Raw genomic sequence first — 17665 nt, 5'->3', positions numbered from 1 at the left:
GAGACATAGCACCGCTCTCTGGGCTCTTGAGCGCGCTGTAACTTGAGGGATATATCTGCTTCTCTAAGCCTGCATGAACTGTTAGCCCCGAGTGATGGGTCTGCTGTTTGTGAGATCTGTGCACTTTTTGTGTCGCCGGTTGTTATGCTCATTCTCGCTTCTCTCTTCTTTCTTTCACCAGGCTGCAGTCACGAAAGCCAGGGTGGATTTCTTGGGGGTGCAGCGGCTGCCCCCCTCGGCCTCCAGGGTGGGGTTGGAGGGGGGCACAGCGAGTGAGACTGAGGCGGGGCACCTCGAGGCGCCTAGCCCTCAGAGTGAGGCCGTGGCCAACGAGCTGCAGGAGCTCTCGCTACAGCCAGACATGGAACTGACGGCTACCCCGGGGGCACCAGAGCCTCCCCTGAGTGAGAGGAAAAACGGTAAGTGTCTCACCCTTCCATCCCAGAGAGTCCGAGTGTCTCACCCCCCCCCCCACCCCAGAGAGTCCGAGTGTCACACCCTCGCATCCCTGAGAGTCCGAGTGTCACACCCTCGCATCCCTGAGAGTCCGAGTGTCCCACCCTCGCATCCCTGAGAGTCCGAGTGTCCCACCCTCGCATCCCTGAGAGTCCGAGTGTCCCACCCTCGCATCCCTGAGAGTCCGAGTGTCCCACCCTCGCATCCCTGAGAGTCCGAGTGTCCCACCCTCGCATCCCTGAGAGTCCGAGTGTCCCACCCTCGCATCCCTGAGAGTCCGAGTGTCCCACCCTCGCATCCCTGAGAGTCCGAGTGTCCCACCCTCGCATCCCTGAGAGTCCGAGTGTCCCACCCTCACATCCCTGAGAGTCCGAGTGTCCCACCCTCACATCCCTGAGAGTCCGAGTGTCCCATCCCTTAGAGTCTGAGTGTCCCACCCTCACATCCCTTAGAGTCTGAGTGTCACACCCTCGCTTCCCTGAGAGCCTGAGTGTCTCACCCTCACACCCCAGAGAGTCTGAGTGTCACACCCTCACATCCCTTAGAGTCTGGGTGTCTCACCCTCACATCCCTTAGAGTCTGAGTGTCTCACCATCGCTTCCCTGAGAGTCTGAGTGTCACACCATCGCTTCCCTGAGAGTCCGAGTGTCACACCCTCAAATCCCTGAGAGCCTGTGTCTCACCCTCACACCCCAGAGAGTCCGAGTGTCTCACCCTCACATGTGGGAAGAGTGCTGCACACTGGGGAGGCATGTCTGTCTCTCACACAGGGAGCAGTGGTGTCAGCTGGAGAGCAGACGGGTCTCTCGATCATGAATGGGAGGGCGTGAATCAGAGGCAGGGGTGTATCTAGAGCTGAGTTTTAGGGGAACACACATGGGGCAGCAGATAAAACTGATTGGGCCTCCTATAAAGGTGAAAAATATGAATGTATGTGTAGTGTACTAAACTGAAATAATTCTGCATGTTAAAGAAATACTGCATTCATTTTACATGCAAAACTATTTCAGTTTTCTCAATTAGACTGTGCAGTACAGTGAATGGTGTTTGTTAGAAGGTGATAGCCTCTAAACATGAGGGCTTTTGCCACTCACCCCACCAACAGAATAACCATGCTAGTTAACCATGACAGACGAGTGATTCATCATATGCACCTTATATGTGGCCTAGATTGCGATGCTAGTTGTGTGGTCTTGAAAACTGCTAGAGAGGTTTAGCACAGACTAATTCAAGATGCTCTATCAGTCCTGACTTCCTGCTTAACTAAGTCGTGCGATCCTAGGCAATGGTCTTATTTCACTGTGGTCTTTGTCTTTTATTATTTTAATTGGTTTGATAAAGGACAAAAAGGCACAGTGAAACGTGGCCTTTTCCCTAGGAACACACAATATAATGAACCAGGGAATCTGGGATTGATCCCAAGCTTTTTTGTTACATTGTCCAATTTGGCCATTAGATGGGTTTTTCTGTGCCCCTCCCATTTACACTAAAGGTGGAGATACTAAGCCATCGAGCCTGGTGTAGGTGTTGCCTTTGATTAGGTCAGACTCCATTGGCAAACCTGACCGTGAACAAAAAATGTTATGAATTACCCTTTGAAAAATTGGAAAAAACAGTTCTTATTGCATTTTCAAAGAAATTGTGCCGGAAAATGCACTATTTCACCCCAAGGTTTTAACATATTCTCGGGAAGAGAATCCCGCATAACCCCACTGGAAAAGCTCAGTTTGAGCACTACGCTCACTCACCCAAATTCATGAATTGCTCTTACGGCTCACCACTTTCAGAATCGACCAGCCACCACTGAGTGTTCATCTCCCAGAGCATCAGTTAGTGCCTCCCCTTCACGCTAAGATACTCGGACAGAGAGCACCCGCGTGTCACGCGTACACTCGGCGATAGTGTTTGACAGTCACGCACGGGGACTGTGGGTGGCTCGGCTTACTGGCACACGCAGAGAGCTTCGTCGTGACACCCTCGCACAGTGTTAGAGCATCACCTTCACGCAGTGTCGAGCGATCTACCCTCACATACAAAGCCGCTCTGCTCCTCTGCTAACTCACACACGGACTCTGTCAACTCTTTCACGCTACAGAGTTCCACAGAACAGGGGCGCCTGACGACACCACGCACAGGCTCTGCCTCCCACCTCACGCAGTTATACTTCGTTCTGACTTTTCACTTCCTCTTGTGGATAAACAGACATGAGCCGCGTTATTCTTGGACTTCTATAAAAAGTCCCCCGGCCACTGATCAGCGAAGGCTGTCACTCTGAGACTGCTCGCACCCCCACACCGCAAACTCCCCCTCCCGCGTCTCACCCGTGTGTATTGCGGGAGCAGCTGGTCCTGGAGGGAGCAGCACCACTGAAGCAGCGACACCCAGCATCCAGTCACAGTATGACAACCTAAGATCCTGGGGGAGGGCAGATACTGTCAGTGAGAAAACACCTCTGCAGCAGCGACATCCGGTGTTCAGTCGCAGTATGACATCCTAAGATCCTGGAGGAGGGCAGGCACTGTCAGTGAGAAATCACTGGTGCAGCATCAACACATAGTGTCCAGTCACAGTATGACAACCTAAGATCCTGGGGGAGGGCAGACACCTGTGCATCAGCGACATCCGGTGTTCAGTCGCAGTATGACATCCTAAGATCCTGGAGGAGGGCAGGCACTGTCAGTGAGAAATCACTGGTGCAGCATCAACACATTGTCCAGTCACAGTATGACAACCTAAGATCCTGGGGAGGGCAGACACTGCCAGTGAGCAGACACCTGTGCATCAGCGACACCCGGTGTTCAGTCACAGTATGACATCCTAAGATCCCGGAGGAGAAATCACTGGTGCAGCATCAACACATGGTGTCCAGTCACAGTATGACAGCCTAAGATCCTGGGGGAGGGCAGACACTGTCAGTGAGCAGACACCTGTGCATCAGCGACACCCGTGTTCAGTAACAGTATGACATCCTAAGATCCTGGAGGAGGGCAGGCACTATCAGTGAGAAATCACTGGTGCAGCATCAACACATAGTGTCCAGTCACAGTATGACAACCTAAGATCCTGTGGAGGGCAGCCACTGGTGCAACAGTGACACCCAGTGTTCAGTCACGGTATGACACCCTACGACACTGTTAGTGAGCAGTCACTGGTGCAGCAGTGACAGCTAATGTTCACTCATGATATGACAACCTAAATATCATGGGGAGCTCAGACAGTGTCTGTGACCAGACACTGGTGCAGCTTCAACACACAACGTTCAGTCACAGTATGACATCCTTAGATCCCGGGTAGGACAGGCACTGGTGCAGCATAGAGGCGCAGCATCCAGTCACAGTTTGCCATCCTAAGATCCCGGGAAGGGCAGACAGTCAGTGAGCAGACACTGGTACAGCAGCGACACATAGCGCCCAATCACAGTATGACATCTTAAGATCCCAGAGAGGGCAGACACTGGTGCAGCATTGACACACAGCACCCATTTACAGTATGACAACCTAAGATCCTAGGGAGGGCGACACTGTCAATGACCAGGCACTGGTGCACCAGCAACACCCAGTGTTCAGTCACGGTATGGCATGACAACCTAAATATCCCAAGGAGCACAGACACTGTCAGTGACCAGACACTGATGCAGCATTGACACACGGCGTCCTGTCACAGTATGACGCCCCAAGATCACTGGGTGGGCAGGCACTGATTCAGCATAGTGACACAGCATCCAGTCACAATTTGACATTCTAAGATCCCGGGGAGGGCAGACACTGGTGCAGCATCGACACCCGATGTTCAGTCATGGTATGACATCCTAAGTTCCCGGGGAGGACAGACACTGTCAGTGAGCAGACACTGGTGTAGCATCGACACCCAGTGTCCAGTCACAGTTTACAAACCTAAGATCCTGGGGAGGGCAGACACTGGGGCAGCATTGACACATATCGCCCAGTCACAGAATGACAACCTAAAATCCCAGGAAGGGCGACACTGTCAATGACCAGACACTAGTGCAGCAGCGACACCAAGTGTTCGGTCAAGGTATGACAGGCAGTCATTGGTGTAGCAGCGACACTCAGTGTTCAGTCACAGTACGACAACCTAAATATCCCATGGAGAACAGACACTGTCAGTGACCACACACTGGTGCTGCGTCAACACACAGTGTCCAGTCATAGTATGACATCCTAAGAACCCAGGGAGGGCAGACACGGATGCAGCATCGACACTCAGTGTTCAGTCATGGTATGACATTCTAAGTTCCTTGGGAGGACAGACATTGTCATTGAGCAGTCACTGGTGCAGCATAAACCCACAGCGTCCAGTCACAGTATGACAACCTAAGATCCCAGGAAGGGTGACACTGTCAGTGACCAGACACTGGTGCAGCCGCAACACTCCGTGTTCAGTCAAGGTATGACATCCTAAGATCCTCAGGAGGGCAGTCCTGCAGTGAGCAGTCACTGATGCATCAGCGACAGCTACTGTTCATTCACAGTATGACAACCTAAACATCCCAAGGAGGACAGGCCCTGTCCGTGACCAGTGGTGGAACATCAACAAACAGCGTCCTGTCACAGTATGACAGCCTAGGATCCCAGGGAGGGCAGACACTGGTGCAGGATCGACACCCAGTGTTCAGTCATGGTATATCATCCTAAGATTCAGGGGAGGACAGACACTGTCAGTGAGTAATCACCGGTGCAGCATCAACACAGAGAGTCTGTTCACGGTTTGACATCCTAAGATCCTGGGGAGGGCAGACACTTGTGCATTATCGACACCCAGTGTTCAGTCAAAGTATGTAATCCTAAGATCCCAGGGGGGACAGACCATATCAGTGGGCAGACACAGCAGCGACACCCAGTGTTCTGTTACGGTATGACATCCTAAGATCCCTGGTAGGACAGACACTGTTAGTGAGCAGTCACCGGTGCAGCATCAACCCACAGCGTCCAGTCGCAGTATGACAACCTATGCTCCCAAGTAGGGCAACACTGTCAGTGACCAGACACTGGAGCAGCAGCAACACCCAGTTTTCAGCCAAGGTGTCACATCCTAAGATCCTGGGGAGGGCAGTCCTGCAGTGAGCAGTCACTGGTGCAGCAATGACACCCAGTGATCAGTCACCGTATGACAGCCTAAATATCCTGGTGAGTACATACACTGTGAGTGAGTAATCACTGGTGCAGCATCAACACAGAACGTCCAGTCATGGTATGACATCCTAATAACTTAGGGAGGGCAGACACTAATTGAGAAGACACTGGTACAGCATCAACACAGTGTCTAGTCACAGTATGACATCCTAAGATCCCGGGTAGGGCAGACACTGGTGCAGTATTGACACAGTTTCCATTCACAGTATGACCACCGAAGATCTCAGGGAGGGCGACACTGTCAGTGACCAGACACTAGTGCAGCAGCAACACCCAGTGTTCAGTCAAGGTATGACATCCTAAGATCCTGGGGGAGGGCAGACACTGTCAGTGAACAGACACTGGGGCAGCATCGACACACAGCTTCCATTCACAGTATGGCAACCTAAGGTCCCAGGGACGGTGACACGGTCAGTGACCAGACACTGGTGCAGCAGCAATACTCAGTGTTCAGTCAGGGTATGACATCCTAAGATCCCGGGGAGGGCAGACATTGTCAGTGAATAATCACTGGTGCAGCATCAACACCCAGCATCTAGTCACAGTATGACATCCTAAGATCCTGGGGAGGGCAGACACTGGTGCAGTATTGACACACAGTTTCCATTCACAGTATGACAACCTAATATCCCAGGGAGGGTTACACTGTCAGTGACCAGACCCTAGTGCAGCAGCAACACCCAGTGGTCAGTCAAGGTCTGACATCCTAAGATCCCGGGGAGTGCAGACACTGGTGCAGGATCGGCACCCGGTGTTCAGTCATGGTATATCATCCTAAGATTCAGGGGAGGACAGACTCTGTCAGTGAGCAGTCACTGATGCAGCATCAACCTACAGCATCCACAGATCCCAGGTAGGGAAGTCACTGGCAGTCCTGCAGTGAGCAGACACTGTACAGCAGAGACACCCAGTGTTCAGTCAAAGTATGTCTAAGATCCCGGGGAGGACAGACACTGTCAGTGAGCAGTCACCGGTGCAGCATCAACCCACAGTGTCCAATCACAGTATGACAACCTAAGCTCCCAGGGAGGGCGACACTGTCAGTGACCAGAGACTGGTGCAGCAGCAACACCCAGTGGTCAGTCAAGGTATGAGATCCTAAGATCCTTGGTAAGGCAGTCCTGCAGTGAGCAGTCACTGGTGCAGCAATGACACCTAGTTTTCAGTCACCGTATGACAGCCTAAATATCCTGGTGAGTACATACACTGTCAGTGAGTACTCACTGGTGCAGCATCGACACGGAATGTCCAGTCATGGTATGACATCCTAATATCTTGGGGAGGGCAGACACTGTCAGTGAGCAAACACTGGTGCAGCATCAACACAGTGTCTAGTCACAGTATGACAACCTAAGATCCCAGGGAGGGCGACACTGTCAGTGACCAGGCACTGGTGTACCAGCGACACTCAGTGTTCAGTCAAGGTATGAGATCCTAAGATCCTGGGGAGGGCAGCCCTCCAGTGAGCAGTCAGTGGTGCAGCAGCGACACCCAGTTTTCAGTCATGGTATGACAACCTAAATATCCCAGGGAGGACAGACACTAGTGCAGCATTGACACGCAGCATCCACTCACGGTATGACATCCTAAAATACCGAGGAGGGCAGACAGCTTCAGTGAGCAGACACTGGTGCAGCAGTGACACCCAGTGTTCAGTTACAGTATGGCATTCTAAGATCCTGGGGAGGGCAGTGACTGGTGCAGCAGCAGCACCCAGTGTCCAGTCAAGGCATCCCATTGGCTGAGGTCATAGAAAGAACAGACACTGGTGCGTCGGTGACAGTTTCCAGTCACAGTACAGCACTGGCTGCCGTCCCATAGAGAGCAGTCACACCATGGTGTCCCCTAGTGTCCATTCATAGCATGGCATTGGTTGACGTCCTGCAGTGAACAGACAACAGTGCAGCAGTGATAAATACCAAGTGGCCAGTTGCACTATGGCCTTGACTGTGACTCTGGAAATAGGGGACTCTGGTGTTATAGTGACACCTAGTGTTCATTCATAGTAAGCTGAGGCCTTGAAGTGAGAAAATAAAGGTGCAGCAGTGACACCCATTAAAATGTCCTGTGGAAGAAAACACTTGTGTATCAGTGACGCCCAATGCCCTGTTGCACTGTGGTAAGGACTTCTATGGGGATGCAGCTCTGCCCTAGGCATTTCTTGTGAACTCACAAGGGTCCCCCTTCACACCGCCCAGCTGCCACTCTCTCACCGCTAGGCGCGGCCTCCTGCTGTCTATCTATCGTCCCGCTTTCAGCGTTTGCGGCTTCCTCCCCCACTCCCGCCTCCCAGGAAGCGGTGGCTTTTCGTCACTTCTGCTATTGCTTCTGTCAGTTGGGGGACTTCTGTTTCTGGTTCTCTCTCAGGCTCCTGGCCGGGGAGGATCTTATAATGTAATGTTTACCATGGGTTGCAAACAGGACCAGACCCCCGCAGATCACACGACCCCATGCAGTGGGCGCAAGAAGCCCCTGAGCTGCCGTACTGCAAGTGGTTTCTGATTCCCTGCTCAACCACAGCCGTACTACGAGGTGCACCTGAAGCCTGCAGGCTACTCGGGGACACCTGCAGCAGGCGCATGAACCCCCAGAACAGCCATACTGTGATCAGGAGCGGACACCTGCAGGCTGCACACTGGCCTCCGCGGCAGGCGCGTGAACCTGGTGAGGTGGGGATGCTGTCTCTGACCCTCTCTTCTCAACTTTTGCAGTGCTCCAGCTGAAGCTGCAGCAGCGACGGACCCGGGAGGAGCTGGTGAATCAGGGCATCATGCCACGTGAGTACCATCGAGGACTTCTACCTCTGGGGCGGGGCCTGCTGTGTGTGGGTGACAGTACTGGACAGAGGTGTGCTTCACAGCAGGGTTGGGTGGCACTGGCTGAGCTGTGTGTGAGTCCTGGTCCTGGCATAGCCACGGGTGCTGCAGGTCAGGATTGGATTGAGGTGCACTGGGAGAGCTGTGTCACAGTACTGTAAAAACTAGGGGTACTGCATGGCAGGATTGAGCTGCACTAGTAGAGCTGTGTCACGGTACTGCAAAGCTAGGTGCACGGCAGGGCTTAGGTGCACCGAGAGGGCTGTGTCTCTGTACTATAAAACTTGGTGTACGGCATGGCAGGGTGCCGGTGCACTGGCCGAGGGGTGTGGTCCTAGTACTGGGACAGCTGCTGGGACACAGCTGTGCGGTTCCAAGGGGCGCTGCGGGTCCGGGCAGATGCACCCAGTTAGCTGTCTGTGGGTAGCAGTTGTGGAACAGCCGTAGGTGCCACAGGTCGGTGTTGAGGTGCATTGGCAGGGCGGAATGCGTGGCTGGCTGTATGCTGGGATTGACATGTACCGACGGCTGAATGTTTCCATGCACTACGATGACCAGGCTTCTTTCAGTTTGTACCGTATTTCATCTCTGCCTTGTTTTCTCTTTGAATTCCTTTAACGAGGCGCGTTAACCGACCCCAGTGCTTCCCGTGTGTGACCACCTCCACTGTCACTTTCACTTCCCGAACTCTAAAAATCACCCCGTGTGTTCTGCATTTCTCTAAGATAGCCCACCCCTGAAGTTCCCTGAGCCATGCCCCCCTACCACCCGCTGCGTGCCTCACAGTATCTTTGGTATTCTTGAGAAATCGCGCCCTCTACCCACTTCCTTGCTCAGTATGCCATTTACACTTTTTTTCTTTTTTTTTTTAAACGTAATTATCTTATTTTTTATTTTGTGTATAGTGCAGACTTGACCCTAATTGATAGTGGGTCGTTTCCCATAGTGTGCTTCACTTATGTGTTGCTGCATGCGTCTAACATAGGGACGGGAACATTTATAATTACGTGGGGGGACTGGAGAAGAATTTCACCATAGTGGGAAAGAGGAGGGTCGTGTTCAAACAAAGGTGTAGCGGTAAGGTTACTAGATGGATGTGTGTCACCGGGACACCCAGTGCTTAATTTGTAAAATAATGAGTGCCGGTGCCTCAAGTTCTGCTCAGAAGCCGGCGGCCGGTGCAAGTAAATGTCAGTGGTTTCTCCCTTTATGACAGTTTTTCCGTCTTTCTCTTCCTCCATCTTTCTGCTTTGCTTGTTTTCCCCTCTTACTCGCTGGGAATCTCTGATGCAGAAAAGTCAGTGCTGGTCCCCAGAAATGAGTGCCGGTGGTCCCCACTGGCAACCACCCGCTCAAATTAAGTATTGGGGACACCCTGTTCCAGTCCTGAGCTTGTCTTATCCAGATCAGTGTTTGAGGTGTGTGTTTCCAGTTGTTTTAGTTGACGTGAACTAGTAATGCAGCTTCAGGTAAATTGATATAGCAAAGCCCAGGACTACAAACATTGTGCCCCTGGTGATATGAAGTCATATGGTATACATAGGTGCAGGAATACGAAGGTCTTTATAGTTTTTGGCATTTATAGGTTTATAAATATATACTTTCTGTGGGGATGGGCTTTTAGGCTTGTGAGTTAATTCATTCATGGACTAAGGAGTGTGGGGTGTCATATTACACATATGTTTTGCTTTTGTTGATAAGATGTGGGAATAGAATATTTCTACTACAAACATTTTTCAGCAATGTGCAATTTTGCAAAATACCTATATGTCCAGGGTACTGTGTGCTTCAGAAATGTACTTGTCCTAAAAAAAAAAAAAAAAAAAACTCTACTTGTCCCCTGTGGTGCCAGGCAGTGCAGTGTGGCAGTTGCAGCAGAGCTCTGATAATCGCCCTTTGATAATGTTAGGGCTTATATTATATTAGGGTTTGGATTGAACCAAGGCTCTGATTTTGTAGTCTTTCTGGAAATCTCCATTCAGGGACTGTTAGTTGACTAGACGAGTAGCAGTAGTTCCAGGGATGGAATGACACGTGAGCTGTGCATATCCACAAACTATCATGGTTTGGGGTACCCACCAACTCCTCTTCAATCTCTTCATACGCCGGAAGAGGATGGAAATTGTCTCATGACAAAGGCAGCATTAACACTTTATCTAGGGAGGGTAAAAAGGCTGGTGTTGGACGAGTACATTGCAATCAATTTTCAGATTTTGCATGAGCGTATAAACACATTTATATTTACACATGCGAAAATGGAATTCACAAGAGTTCACAGAAGTAGGCCTGGAAACCATACTCCTTGTAAATCTTTGGAATTTCCTGAAAGTCGTAAATCTGCGCCAACGGAAGGACACAGACCTGCAGGTGCACTTTACTATTCGTAACCATCAAACACTTTGCTAAATGAAGCCTCCGAGAAATGGTATATAAAGTTGCACATTTCATTTAACAAAACTGTTTTTATCCAAGTTGCACTTTTTGTGTGCCCATTTTATTAGAACGCAAACAGCCACTTATGCCACTTTCATGCTTATGCTTGTGATCTGAAAACATTATTAATAGCGTCAGTTATTACATTTTGCAAAGGTGTACACACATTTCTTTATACTGAAACCACAATCAGTGCAGATTGAGCGAGCAACCCGCAGCATTCCTCTACAGCGTTCACCCTGATATTGAACTATATATATATATCTGTTGGAACAATTTATACAAATGGATAGACATCTTGACTGAATGGCAGGCAATCATCTTTTACAGATCCGTACTGTGGTATTGTAAACTGACAACCAAAGGGCTTGAGCTGCATAGGTTTGGGCCTACATTTCCAGTGGACAAAAACATGAAAACCTGTTGCTTTTAACTCCAAACTATTTGTCCTGAATGTCAGACAAAAGGAATGCCACACCCCTGATGTTTACGTGGTTATTTGTAGAGGATGTGAAACCTACACATGGCTAGTTGACTATGGATAGCAGTGATGAAGTATTTCCAAGTGCGAGAGTAGTATGTAAGGCCGATTATAAATCACGATGTGGAGGAATCCCGAAGGTGCAGAATAGTAGCGTGCATGTATTTGGTTACTGCGTCAGAGAGGACAACCAACTGGTTGCCTCAGGCCATTGGTAATATGTACATTAAAGCCAAGATGACGCTCATGACTAGGAATTATGTGGATTCTCAATTGAAAAGACAAGAGGTCTTTCTGAGAGGCAGTTTGAAACGTGGACAGGACTTTGCGGTTCTGTTGTTTGGGAAGGTAATCAATCCCTTGAGTACTGGGAACATTTTTAATTACACTAGTGAAATTCACAAAATTCCCTTTCGGGAAATTTCTCATGATGCGATTTGTATATCTTTTTTTTAAGTAGGTGTGCACCTTCTGTAAAAAAAAATGTTATAAGCTACTAGTGTGAGACTTGTTTAATAAAAACGTCTTGCCAAGAGACATTTTCTGCGGAAACCAGTGTCCTGCTGGCATTTCGCGATACTTTTTTATGCGAGGCGCACACTGGCATAAAAAAAAAAAAAATCATGCGAGATACTGGCAAACCACTTTTAGCTATGAAAACAATTTCGTGCAATTTTAATAGAATTTACAAACTAAAAAAATACTCTATTTCATACACCAATAGTTCCATAATAGTTCTATAATGTTACTGATTGATTAGAGTGCAGAATCATCCAAGTGGCACACAGGGAGGCTCGGCAGTGCTCAGTAGGTTACGTTTAGCTAAGTGGAGATTTCGGTGCAATAGAAACTTAAGCAGTGCGTGCTTCAATATATTTAAGGAAGAGAACCCGAAGATTATAGAGCCACCTGTTTTTGTAGCGGGCCAACCTGCTTGGTATCAAAAGTGAATGGTGGGTGAAGGCTTGTCTGTGAAAATTGAAAAGTGTGTGAGAGCCGAAGTTAATAACTTTGCCCAGAGATGCAAGAGCATACTGGGGTATGCTGACCAATAAAATGTTGAATCGATCGGCATTTAGCAAGCACTTGGCTAAGAAAAGTGGGAGTTGAGGATGTTCATGCCTAGAACGCGCCAGCAGTAAAAATGAATTTCAATAGGTTGATACTTGCATCAAATATTGCATCAAAACCTCTGGCAGAGGACGAGGAATTGAGAATGTTGGATGGGAAAATGTTTGAAATGGATAGTGAGCAGAGGGCTCTGGCAGCTAGAATATTTAAGTCTTGAGAGTGTTAAGGACAAGCAGTTAGAGGGCCGCCATTGACAAAAGACCATTAAACAGTCTGAGGTGCGAGATTTGAGGTCGGGTAAAAAGTCATAAAGGAGAGGAATATTTAGATAGCTGCAAAAAGATGTCTCTCATAGCTTTTGTGTACGGAGAAACTAAGAAGGCACCAGGAACCGAACCCCGAGGGACACCTGACAGAAAGAGGAAGGGCACAGAAGCGAGCAAGCACTATGAGACGGAGAAAGAGCAGTGAGACTAGTGTAGAGAGGAGTTTTGAAAAGCTCATGGTGGTAAAATGGCGCAAAGAAGATTATAAGGATGGGTGATGTGCTGTTTTTGGTATGTATGAAATTGTGTTATCATTTGAGGGTGTAGGTACCCACCTCAAGCAGTAATCTCTGTTCCTTGTCAGGGTGAACCAGTAAAGTCACAAAATAAATCTGAGCTCAACCCCCTGGTAACTGTGGCATAGGGAAGACAGACTTATTTTAGAGGCAGTGTATAAAGTATTCAAACAGCACTACAAGATTCAGTTTGAAACACAAAACAATAAAACTCCCAAAACAAATTAGAATCATAGACTAAAAATTAATACACAAAATGAAAAAAAATCCAATACCTGGAACCAGAGATATATTGTTTAAAAGTTTTAAGCAGAAGCAGATACAGTGCCAAGAAGTCCAAACTGCCTATGATAGTGGTCGTGGTAGAACAGGACCTAGGTGCAGTTTGATGCTGATCGTGATGGAATGCCGGTTGGATACACCAACCATGTTCGTCCCATTCAAAGATTTTAAAAAGTGTTACCTTTTGATTTTAGCCCTTTAAGTCCCACACCACAGGAGTACACTTCTAAAGCCCCCCACGACCCCTGGAGGCACGTAGAGGTTCACAGTGATGCAGGCAGAGGCCAACAGAGGAGGGTCCAGTCAAGGTTCTGTTGCCACTAGTCAGCTGAACAGTTGAAGAAAAGGCTCTTTTGTAGCTTGTTGTATCTCTGTAGCTTTAACAGGAGGTCAGTCTTATGATCCTTGGAGTCCACGTTTTAGTCCTGGATACAAGAGGGAGAGAAGGTCCAGTCTTCTAGGCTCTTCTCAGGTCTCAGACAACAGGTCCTGATCTGCCACAGGTCCAGGAGTGTTCGGAAATAGGTGCTTGGAGATGCCACATTTATGCCTGGTACAAGCTAGTGGATGGGAATGAACCCCTGGAGACACTGGGGAAGACACTGGGGTGTATATGTGTGTGTGTGTGTGTGTGTGTGTACACACTATAGTAATCTTAGTGTCTTCCCACATCTAACACTAAAATCCAGTTTTAGGCAGGGTTGTTTTCTTGCTCCTATTCTGTTTCTCCTGTATACGAATGGGTTGCATAATTTTTGGGTAGACAGATGCAAGTATGTCCCCAAAATGAACGGACTGAGCGTGCCATCCATGATCTATGCGAATGATGCAGTATTGTTGGCCCGTAAGATGAATGGCCTCGGTGTGGCAGGTAATGCTTATGTTGAATTTATGTCTGCCCTAGATTTGGAGGTAAATATTAGTAAAACCAATTTTATGGTTTGTTGCAAACCGCTGAGTAAGGTGGGCCAGTAGTGATTAACTGACAAATCAGTCATGTGCACGAGTTTCCTTACCTTGGTATGACTTGCTGAAAAAGGGTTGTGGGTGCCCTGTATTTCAAGGCAGTGTGCACGGTTTAATGCAGCAGTAGATGCCTTTGACTTTGAGACAAGGGTGGGAAATAAGCCTATATTACCACTGCTTGAGGTGTATAGACGTAAATGCCTTCCGGTTTTAACGTATGGTGCCTCAATTTAGGGTTACTCTGGTACTAGGACTCCCCAAATAGAGGAGAATCGCTTCTGCAGACGGTTAATTGGTGTTGGGCCTCACTCCTCTGGGTATTGTCTACATGAGGAACTGGACCTGGAGTTCGTGGGTGACCGCATCAAGATTGCGTCTCTCCTTCTGTGGATCTCTGTGTAGTCTAATGATTGTGCCTCGATGAATAGGGAGGTGATCCGCGATTGCCTGGCTTGCGACCGAGGTTTCGATATCCCCTGGCTAGCTTATATTAAACAGGCAGCCACGCTTCTTGTCGCTCTGAGATTTTCTTTCGCCCCACTGTGTCTGAAACACGCTGATAAGGGTTGAGTGAAGGAGAAGGTTTTTGAAATTATGAGAAGAAATAGAGAGATGGAGGAATTAATGATCAGACGGTGAGGGAATTTCTAATGCTGAAGATGCAGGCGACCCTGAGGCGTACCTCACAATGTCTGGGAAAGGGCGTTTATAACTCGCTTTCACTGAGGTGTTGTCAGAAGCAATTTGTGCTTCCTGCTTTGTCCGTACGATCCTAAATCTATACAAATTAGCCCGTGGGTTTTCCCCAGACACGATTTCATTTTACCCTTTTCTGCAAGTTTTATGCTCCTTTCAGATGGATATTTTTATTGCCGTTAGTGAAGAGTAAGGGGTTTGTGCAATGCCACCCAGCTTATCTTTGCATACATGATGCTCTGGTGTGTGGGGGCATAGACTCTTTTTTTTAAAAGGGGCTATATGCTGGCAGAATAGTGTCAATTCTTTAATCTGTTTTAATATGCATTTTATGCTAAAAGTGTAGATGATTTTGGATTTTAAAATTTTAACCAACATTTTTAAATTATGATTTTTAAATTGAGGTATTTATGTGTTTTATGTTGATATTTGTTATAACCAAATAAAGGATTGATTGACTGATTGACACACTTGACAAATGACAGTCTTCGTGGAGTGGAATGCTCAGAACTCAGACTGAAGTGAGTTAATAAAGCTACTCGGACAGAAGCAAAAATTAAGTCTTTTGAAAACAAGTCATTGTAGAGTTTCAGATTAGTAGGGTAATTAAATGACCAGTTTACAGTTTGAAGGAGAGGATTGAGCAGCATATTTCCTAAGTAAAGGTAGGCTTGTCAGAGTTTTGACACAGAGTGGCGAGGAGCCAGTGCAGAGGGTGTAGTAGAACAGCGACAGAATCAGACAGAGAAGAGTAGGCAATTGTTGACATATTTCAGGACTAGCTAGGTCAGATTAGATTCATGATGGGTAGCATATTGAGTTTAGAAAGATGTTCGTCTGGAATAGTGAATGGGAAGTTGGGAAGGAGTGCTTGATTAGAGGCTGTGTTAAAGGGGTGTAGGAGAAGAAAAGGTCAGCTGCCAATATATTTAGGGCACAACAAAACAGACCACAGGAGAACCCTTAGACCCCGTTGAGACCTGTGTAATTAGTGATTTCTACAACAAAGTCTCAACTGGTATTAATGAAAACAATAACTTAATACATAATGAATAAGAACACAAAGAGAGAGCACCAAGTCATGGACTGCCTTTGTATTGTCAAATCAATCAGTAAGAAATTATATAGCAGCATCAACATTTACCAACAATAGGTGCAGTGAATAAAGCAAAGTGAACACACAGTGCTCGTGAACCAGTGCCCGTGAATGGCGCATGTGAAACACATCAAAAGAAAGGTCATCAGCAGGACAATAATGCGCGTAGATAATGTAGTGCTGCAAAGGAAAAGAGGAAGAGAGTTAGCGATATAGGGAATTGGAGCCATGGCTGTATTAGGAAGTAGGTATAGCCAAAAATTACCGACCTGACAGGAGAGATTGGCAGTAAAAGTGAACCTGTATAAATGAAGAGAGACCCGGAATCCTCTACAAACCGTAGCAGAGGGTGGTTGCTGTAGAGTTCCATACGAGGGGCATTTTGTCCTAATTTCCGTTTAACTGAAAACTAAAATGGTTCACCATAGAGCTCCATTCACTGGAGGAAGGGTGCTACTGCAAAAAATCTCAGTTAAACTAACCACTCGAGATTTATTCTCATTCTCAAGAAGGCCAAAAAACAGTCCAAAGGGTCCAAACCCAAGGATGAAGTCTACCTGCTCAGGGGAAAAAAGCAATACTTATTCAAGTCTGAGTGAAACAGTCACAGGCACCTAAAAATGTAAAACCGATCTTAAGGGATGAATTCATTTACTTATAATAGCTGAATTAATCTGGAAACACGCTTACCTCTATGAATTAATAACAGAATATATAGCAATCCAGATAGCCAGAAACAATCAAGACCGTCTTGAAGGAGTATGGCATCAAATTACCAATCAGTCGTAAGCACCTAAGAACCCAGGGCAGCAAATTATGTATAATACATTATGTAGCACGTGAACGTGCCACTGTAAAGGATGGTGGAATTGTAACAACGCACTTAGCTCCGACAGTGGACTGACTGCAGCAGTCGGCTAACTCCCCCATAGTGAGAAGCCGTGTGGTGACGCCAATAAAAAAGGTAAACCGTCCCCGACTGGAAAACTAGACCGCAGTGGTGTGGTTCACCCTATCCATGTCCCAGGGGGACCCACCGACCATTATTTGGGTAAGGAGCATGTGGGCAAACAAAACCCAAATTAATAAATATGGAAGGAATACTGGACTAACAATATCAACTTAGTTGAAAACAAAAGGTCTAAGTACAAGTGTAAAATTAAGTGGCAGCCAAAACCCGACTAAAAATAAGAATAAATCAAGCAGCACTGGTCAAGTAAAAAGAGGAAGGGTAGGGGTAAAAGAAAAGAGAAAGAAGGCCCTTCAACCACACAGTCTATATACAAAATTAAAATGAGAAAATGGAAAATAAAATGTGACAATCACACTCATTATGAATTATTTAAATCCACTAGACTCAGTGTATTAATTGAACAATTATTGTTTACAACATTTACACAGTAGTCAATGACTGCATTTGTATCAAGGGACTAAATGTCCAATAAAAGTACTGTTTTTCTTAAAGAAGAAGTATATTCCTAAATTTATATGAGTTTTATCAATGACATTTTGCAAAAAAACAAAAGAAATCAACTGTTCATCCAAAAACTCATAATGCAGCTCCATGAAGAAGTAAAACTGTTTATAAACTAGCCCCGTTATTCCACTCATCAAGAATATTCAGTCCATTGTTCACTGAGTCACACCACGTGA

The 17665-nt window shown here is 47.3% G+C and overlaps 1 protein-coding gene across 4 annotated transcripts in view; it reads left to right on the top strand.

Annotated features, from left to right (window-relative positions):
* Positions 1 to 17665, top strand: part of MRTFA (myocardin related transcription factor A) — a 231153-nt gene that overhangs the window by 44725 nt on the left and 168763 nt on the right. For all 4 annotated transcript variants that reach the window (XM_069231149.1, XM_069231148.1, XM_069231151.1 and 1 more), the window contains exons 3-4: positions 182 to 419; positions 8321 to 8386. In XM_069231149.1, coding sequence (XP_069087250.1) covers positions 362 to 419; positions 8321 to 8386 — 124 coding nt within the window. In that variant the 5' untranslated portion in view covers positions 182 to 361. The remainder of the gene's footprint in view (positions 1 to 181; positions 420 to 8320; positions 8387 to 17665) is intronic.

Source organism: Pleurodeles waltl, chromosome 4_2 (assembly GCF_031143425.1).
Source record: "Pleurodeles waltl isolate 20211129_DDA chromosome 4_2, aPleWal1.hap1.20221129, whole genome shotgun sequence".
In the NCBI taxonomy this organism is placed as follows: Eukaryota; Metazoa; Chordata; class Amphibia; order Caudata; family Salamandridae; genus Pleurodeles; species Pleurodeles waltl.
Note: the sequence above shows the minus strand (reverse complement) of the source record. Positions and strands in the feature narration are given on the sequence as shown.